General features: G+C 35.4%; 1 protein-coding gene across 4 annotated transcripts in view; it reads left to right on the top strand.

The window, feature by feature from the left end:
* The window catches only part of DYNC1I2 (dynein cytoplasmic 1 intermediate chain 2), a 56,529-nt gene extending 49,277 nt beyond the window's left edge, over positions 1 to 7,252 (top strand). For 2 of the 4 annotated variants that reach the window (XM_047722156.1, XM_047722158.1), the window contains 3 exons: positions 2,636 to 2,776; positions 4,609 to 4,734; positions 6,314 to 7,252. In XM_047722156.1, coding sequence (XP_047578112.1) covers positions 2,636 to 2,776; positions 4,609 to 4,734; positions 6,314 to 6,424 — 378 coding nt within the window. In that variant the 3' untranslated portion in view covers positions 6,425 to 7,252. Of the gene's footprint in view, positions 1 to 2,635; positions 2,777 to 4,608; positions 4,735 to 6,310 lie in introns of all 4 variants that reach the window. The other 2 variants (XM_047722155.1, XM_047722157.1) reach the window with 1 other exon arrangement.
* The last annotated feature ends 675 nt before the right edge of the window (positions 7,253 to 7,927 follow it).

Raw genomic sequence — 7,927 nt, forward strand, 5'->3', positions numbered from 1 at the left:
TGCTTGATTCCTTCACTGTTCGGAAGATTTTTATTTTGATGTAGTCCCAATAGTTTATTTTTACTTTTGTTTCCCTTGCCTCAGGAGACATACCTAGAAAAAATGTTCCTACACCTGACGTCAGAGAAGTTACTGCCTGTGTTCTCTTCTAGGATTTTTATGGTTTCAGGTCTCACATTTAGGTTTTTAATCCACTGTGAGTTTATTTTTGTGTATGGCATGAGAAAGTGGTCCAGTTTCATTCTTTTGCATGTATCTGACCAGTTTTCCTAATGCCATTTGTTGAAGAGACTTTTTCACATCGGATATTCTTTCCTGCTTTGTTGAAGATTAATTGGCCATATAGTTGTGGGTTTATTTTGGGTCTTCTGTTATTTCATTTATCTCTGTGTCTATTTTTGTGCCAGTATCATGCTATTTTGGTGACCGTAGCTTTATAATATAACTTGAAGTCTGGAATGGTGATATCTCCAGCTTTGCTTTTCTTTCTCAAAATATCTTTGGGTATTTGGGCTCTTTTGTGGTTCCATATAAATTTTACAATTGTCTGTTCTAGTTCTGTGAAAAGTGCTGTTGATATTTTGATAGGGATTGCATTGAATATGTAGGTTACTTTGGTTAATTATAGATATTTTTAACAGTATTTGCTCTTCCAATCTATGAGCATGGAATGTTTTTCCATTTCTTTGTGTCATCTTCGGTTTCTTTCATCAGTGTTTTATAGTTTCGGGGATACAAGTTGTTTACCTCTTTGGTTAAGTTTATTCCTAGGTATCTTATTATTTTTGGTGCAATTATAAATGGGGTTATTGTCTTAATTTCTCTTTGTGCTGCTTCATTGTTGATATATAAAAATACAATAGATTTCTGTACATCAATTTTGTATCCTGTGAATTTACGACTTTTTTTTTTTATCACTTCTTGCTGTTTTGGGGGGTTTTCTGTATCATGTCATCAGCAAATAGTGAAAGTTTTACTTCTCCCTTACCTATTTGGATGTCTGTTATTTCTCTTTGTTTGGCTAGGACTTCCAGTACATTTTAAGTTACTTTTTGTGTCTGGTATGAGGAAGGAGGGGTCCTTCTTCATTCTTGTGCATGTGCAAATCCATCTTGTCTACCATTTTCCATTTAACTGTCATGACAGCATTATTGAAGGTCTGCCACAATAACTTTGTGTGAGATTTGACCAAAATCCTTTTTTGTCACTTATTCTCTACTAATGAAATTAGTTTTTCTCTACTTTTAGGAGGGTGGGAATGGGCATAGGATAGCTTTTCTAGTTTTGTAGTTTAGGCTAAAGATTTCTCCTCTGTGTTTTTTGCAAAGTAAATACTTCCCTCTCTCAGTCTTGTACTTTCTGAGATGTGCCTTTTCTGTTCTCTCCGCCAGTTTTATCTGAGCCTTCTCTTTCCCTTTGTCCCTACTGTGCTATATTCTACAACTCTGATTCTACTCCTCGCAGTTTCTCTTCGGTGAGACTTTGTCCTGAAAGGGAGCTTTGGTTTGTTAATTTTGAGAGTTTATAGAACTCAGACTGCACCATTAGACCTTACTTATATCACATTGGAGTCTGCTTGCACTTATTTATAAATAGAATTACATTGAACTCCCAGTTTCTGCTGCTGTTCTCAGAAGCAGCATGTTCCCTGACACTGTCCAGTAAGTATCTGCTGTCAACTATGAGGCTCTTCTGTTCTGCTTTCTGGCTGTCAGAAGCCCGAGGCCTTTCCACACTTCTTCCTGCACAAATGTTTGTACCACAGAAGCCTTGTTATTGGTAGAAGTTTGTTTCTACTTATTTTTTTAAATGATTTTTAAAAAAATTTTATTTAGGGGCACCTGGGTGGCTCAGTGGATTAAGCCGCTGCCTTCGGCTCAGGTCGTGATCTCAGGGTCCTGGGATCGAGTCCCGCATCGGGCTCTCTTCTCAGCGGGGTGCCTGCTTCCTTCTCTCTCTCTCTGCCTGCCTCTCCGTCTACTTGTGATCTCTCTCTGTCAAATAAATAAATAAAATCTTTAAAAAAATAAAAATAAAAATAAAAAATTTTTATTTATTTATTTGACAGAGAGATCACAAGTAGGCAGAGAGGCAGTCAGAGAGAGAGGAGGAAGCAGGCTCCCTGCTGAGAAGAGAGCCCGATCAGATGCAGGGCTCATCCCAGGACCCTGGGATCATGACCTGAGCCGAAGGCAGAGGCTTTAACCCACTGAGCCACCCAGGTGCCCCAGTTTCTTTCTACTTATATTTGGAGCTTTGTCTCCTGATTTTCTTGTGCATATTGTCTTTGAATCTTTGGTTTTGCTATCGTCATTGCTTTGTTTGGGTTTATGGGGAGAGTTAAAAGAATTCAAAAAGTGAACTGCCATTGCTGTCATCCTCCCAGAGTCTTCTCATGGGCAAATGTTTTTGAAGCATATTCTGTTCCTTTTTTAAAACAGTGTGGTGTCTAGAAGTTAAAAAGAAACTGCAATACAATAGTCGATTCTCAGTTCATAACTCCAGGTAATTCTGTAGTGAAACAAGTAAAAGGAACTTTTTCTAGACTGAGTTAAATATCATAAAATGTTATTCATATACCTATTGAATGTATGTTGTATTTTGACTATGCTAAGAATCAACTTTTCCCTTTCAGAATAACAAGCCTTTGTACTCATTTGAAGATAATTCAGACTATGTTTATGATGTTATGTGGTCACCCACCCACCCAGCCCTGTTTGCTTGTGTGGATGGCATGGGGAGGCTGGATTTGTGGAATCTCAATAATGATACAGAGGTGAGCAGTAAAATAACAAAAATTGCACTGAAAAATAGAAAATTGGAGATTTATTGAATAATTTGTGAAATTCCTTTTATCCCAAGGAATGTAAAGGGCTCAGTGATTGTAGCCTCATCACAAAGAAACCAAATAAGCTTTGTACCCTTAATAATAAACAGCATGCTGTGCAGTACTGAAGGGAGAAATAATGTTGCCAAGAGCACTGGGGCATTTCCTTTTACTTCTGAAAAGCACTATCATGTCTGTAGTGTCCTGGCAAAGTCTCATTCATAAGGCAACGGGGTTATTTTTTACTCGCAGGCTACAAAGCAGATCATTTCAGACTGTTGAAGTATGTTAACCTTAATTCTGAATTTCTAAATTATCTCTTAGCCTTGACAGAATTGTATATCTTCCATAAACATTAGTTTTAGCCTGTCTTATTTAAATGAAAGAAAAATTTATTTTGATGACTTGTTCCATGAAGGCTTGAAAACAGAGTGTTATTACTATAAAATGAATAGAGAAACCACAAAATTTACTAATTACTATGCTAACATTACTTCCTGGAAATGAAATTTAACTACAGCTATTACTTACTTTTAGATATGTGTATTTTAAATGTTCCTTGAATTCTATACTGAATTGAATTCTATGTGGTGGTAAGAGATAATGTTTTAGAAGTTCTGTCAGAAACAGTTATAGAGGATAAAGTCTCTTGGTGCCTTCCCCCACATCCCACTCTTTCCCATATTTCTTCATATTTCTGGTGGCAGCCATCCAAATCACTTGAAGTAAAATAGTTGGATATACAGGCCAAGGAAGTTACATATTAGAAATGTAAGAGTAGTTAAGTGTGCCAGCTCCTAGTTTAGTATTTTGAGGAGGAATATTCAGATACTTCTAGGAGAAAGAGTATCTGACTAGGTGGTTGGGATTATATAGTTACCTAAAATGGTACCAATTGTATTTTTTCAGTTTGGATTTTGGTGTTTGAGATTTGGGGTTATACTTAAATGTGGGTCTTTCCTATAATCCTTAACTCAAAAAATATATCTAAATTACAGTTTTTCTCTCTAACAGTTTTGGCATTCTAGGAGTTAAATTAGTCATCTGGGGATGACTAATGTCAATTAAAAGGATTATTTTTAGTCAGGTTTCAAAAATTTTTTTGTGCTTCCAGTCTGAGTCAGACATTGACTGTTTGTTCTGGGTGTGGCAAATAAATCTCTTTTCCTCAGCATAAGAGAAGTACAGGGAGATTCGGGGGTGGGGCGGGGGGTGCCATTGTCTTGGTGCTGTCATCTTACCCTGTTCTAGGCAGCTGATGGGAACAAGAGCTTTGGCAAGACCCAGACTGCACCTTCAGTATGAACTCTTTCTAGGAACTGTGGATCAAATCACAGGTTTCAGCTGACAGAGTCACAAGCTACAAAAGTAATTTCTGTCCTCTAAAATTGAACCATAATCTGTTTATGAGGGCTTTTGAAATGTTTCTTTAAAATGGGGTTTTGTCCATCTGTTTTCAAACAGCTTGATTTCTTAAAAAAGTTAAAATAACAACAAAGAATCCTTTATTAAGGAGAAGATCTTTCAAAATGATGTGTGTATCCAGTCATGTGAGAATTTCTTATATAAGAACTTATTTTCCCAAACCATTTTCAAGGATTGTCTGTAATGTCATTCATAATGTATCACTGAACAGGAAGAAAGTTGGGAAAATTCTTCATCTATTTTCATCTTTGTTTTAAAAAATGTAGCCCGATTGGAAGAAAGAAGAGTTACTGTTTTACATGTTTATAGAAATCTTGATGAAACTTTTAACTGCACTATATTTTAAATGACTTCAGGTGCCAACTGCCAGCATTTCTGTGGAGGGTAATCCTGCTCTTAATCGTGTAAGATGGACCCATTCTGGAAGAGAGATTGCTGTGGGTGATTCTGAAGGACAGATTGTCATTTATGATGTGGGAGAGGTATGGGGCTCACTGCCTATAATTTTGATACATATCTTTGCTTTCAGGGCATTGTAGTTATGGTATCTTTGTGGCTAAAACTAGTCTTCGAGGTTCATGAGTTGTATAAACCATATGGTTGTAAAGATAAAACTTTTTCCACAACAGAAACAACTCTTAAGATTAATTTTCTTTCTAAATTGGATGTTCTGTGTCCCCATACAACAGATTTTGAGGATAATATCATATATTGGAAGTACCTTATTTCTTGAAGCATAAATTACTAGAGATTAGAAACTTTTCAGGAAGAAGAAATTTGGAGTTACAGTTGAATTATAGACTCTGCATTACGGACTTCGGGACTTTACAGATTTAAGTTCTTATTTTTCTATATGTTTAGATTTGCTTGGGCCAGGTAGTAGAAATCAAAAGTAGTATCTTTGAGAGTTATTTGATGACTGTGTGAAATGTGAATCTTGACTTCTGAACCTTGTTGGAAAGCCATTATCATTGAATCCAGCAGGATGAGTTGCATCTTTGTGTCTTCTTTAGTATTTGGGTTGACTATACGTGATGTTCAGGAATGATTTCCTTCTTTTTAGCCCTGGCTAAAAGAAGCCATAGTCACTGTTTCTTTTGCTATGGCTTATGAGTCCCCATCCCCTCTGGACTCCCTGTGGCCTCTAGTAATTGGGTCTGGAGGGAGGTAGATTGAATCATTTAGAATAGCCAGTTGAACTGTCCACACAGATGGAATTGCTCTATATCTGCACTGTCTAATCCAGTAGTCACTAGCCACATATGTCTATCAAACACTTAAAATGTGGCTAGCACAACGAAAGAACTGAATTTTAAATTTTATTTCAAGTAATTTAAATGTAAACAATCACATGTGTCTGGTAGTTACCATATTGGATATGACTAATCTAATCTAATATGGTAGATTAAGAAGCAGGCACATTCATTTGCTATACTGAGTGGTTTGTGCCTTAATTCGGCAGTGTTGAGATTTCTCCAATATTATGACAACAATTATCAAAAAGTTTTAGTCATTGGATGCTTCAGGGAGGCAAAAACATCATGAGCCTCTTTTCTCCTTTAGCTATTTGTAGATCACTAAAGTGGTAAAACATAATGTACCTTCTGATGAAGGGACTAAGATATTGAAAATGGTTATCTTATGCACCAAACAAAAATAAATTTCTCATAAGAAACCAGCCCTTTGAAGCATGCTTCAAAAACTATTTCATATTGGAATAGTGCAAGAAGTAAAAAATTTCAAGGAATTCCACCCCACCAGCAAAATCCATGAAATAGTGCATAGGAGTTATATTTGCAGAGTATCACTGTTACTCTCTCTTTTACTGATGGTGGTAACAGCAAAAGCGTTTCTGAGGCTGTCACAACACACGTCCCAAACATCATCTTTTGTTTTGAAATGTATTGTAAAGCATTGTTATAGTCTCTGTAATTATGGAAAGACCATTTATGTCAATTACTACTTTTTAATGGAAAAATTATTTGAAAACAAACTGAAATATTGGGTAAGATGATCTTTTATTTCAGCGTACATAAAACATTGTCTTTCTTTTAACAGCAGATTGCTGTCCCCCGAAATGATGAATGGGCACGGTTCGGCCGAACACTCGCAGAAATTAATGCAAACCGAGCTGATGCAGAGGAGGAAGCAGCTACCCGAATACCTGCTTAGCTGCTGAAAGGGGGATATTGTAGCCTTAGCGGGTTTGGGGAAGTCTCTAAGTAGAACCTAAGACTATTTGCATGTTTCTGTCTAAATGTTCATTAAAAGGAAATTTCGTGGATTTAACCATGGATTTAACAGAGCAAGTAAATCTTACAGTGTCCCTTTTTATATAACATGCATCTTGTTTTGGATTTGTGTCATTTTTAATACAGCCGATTAACTTTACAGATTGCAGCCTTTTCTGAATTCTTATACACAAGTGTATATTTGGTATTAGTTATTCTTCTGAATTCTTTTCAACGTGTAACACTATATTCAAGTTATTTCTAAAGTACAGATTAAATCAGTTCTGCATATTTTTAAATAATCACAGTTCCCTATTATACTGATACTGTCCTCACTAACCATAATATGTAAGAACAATGTTTATTCTTAACCATAGCATGCATACATTTACCCAAGCTCCATTCTAATATCCCTTTTCTTCTTTATAATTCATGTGATCACTATTAAATAAAAACAAATATGCTTTAACTTTTTAGATTTTCATTTTGATTTAGCCTTGCAATTTTAATTTTCCCATCCCTTTTATAAAGTGTCTTTTTTTAACGTATCTTTCTTTAAGCTCTCATTGTAAGTGGCCACCTCAAATCTCGTCAAGTTTTGTGTCTTAAATATGCCATACATTATAATGTAGATCTCTTGATGAAATGATGAACTGATGTTTCCTGTCAGTGAAAAAATTTATCCTGGGTTAACTTTTGCTTTACTCCCTAATTTACTTTCCAACTGAGATGTAGTTCTTCTAAAGAATAAACAGAAAGCTGCCTATTATTTTCATTGATTGAGATTATTATGTATGTGAGCTCTCTGAAACTAAAACCTCCTGTGAGAGAAATTGATTTCATGGTTGCAGTAGTAACTATGAAGGAAGTGTTCAAATGAACTTTGTCATTGAATCAACTCCACATCTTGAGATCTGTTACCACACAACCTTGTATAAGCAAGTCTGAAAGGTGAGTGAAAAATATCTAAGAATTAATGTTGAAATCAACCTATTTCAGAATTAGAGGAAAGCATTATGATCAGATCTTTATTTTATCCACTTTAATTAAATTGTCTATTTCCTTGGTCCTAACCACTTATCCTTCTAAAGTTTAACTGTTTATTCAACAGAACATGAGCTAGTAAGGAAGAATAGATACAGAATTTGAACGTTTTTGTGGTTGTTTTATAATTCTAACAAAGGTCTGTTGAAGATAAATTTCCAAATAATAAAATTTCCAAACTATGAGTATTGTGTAATGTAAAATAATTGACTAGGAATACTAGACCCAACTTAGTTCTAGCTCTGGCACTCACGAGAAATGTGATTTTAGCCAAGTGTTTCAATCTGTTTGTACCTCATTCTTTTTATCCAGGAATTAAGTTTGGTTAGACGACTGTTAAATTTCTTTCCAACTCTAAAATTTTATATTGATTTTGTTTACTTTAGGCAATTCTCCATTT

Source organism: Lutra lutra, chromosome 3, assembly GCF_902655055.1.
Source record: "Lutra lutra chromosome 3, mLutLut1.2, whole genome shotgun sequence".
In the NCBI taxonomy this organism is placed as follows: domain Eukaryota; kingdom Metazoa; phylum Chordata; class Mammalia; order Carnivora; family Mustelidae; genus Lutra; species Lutra lutra.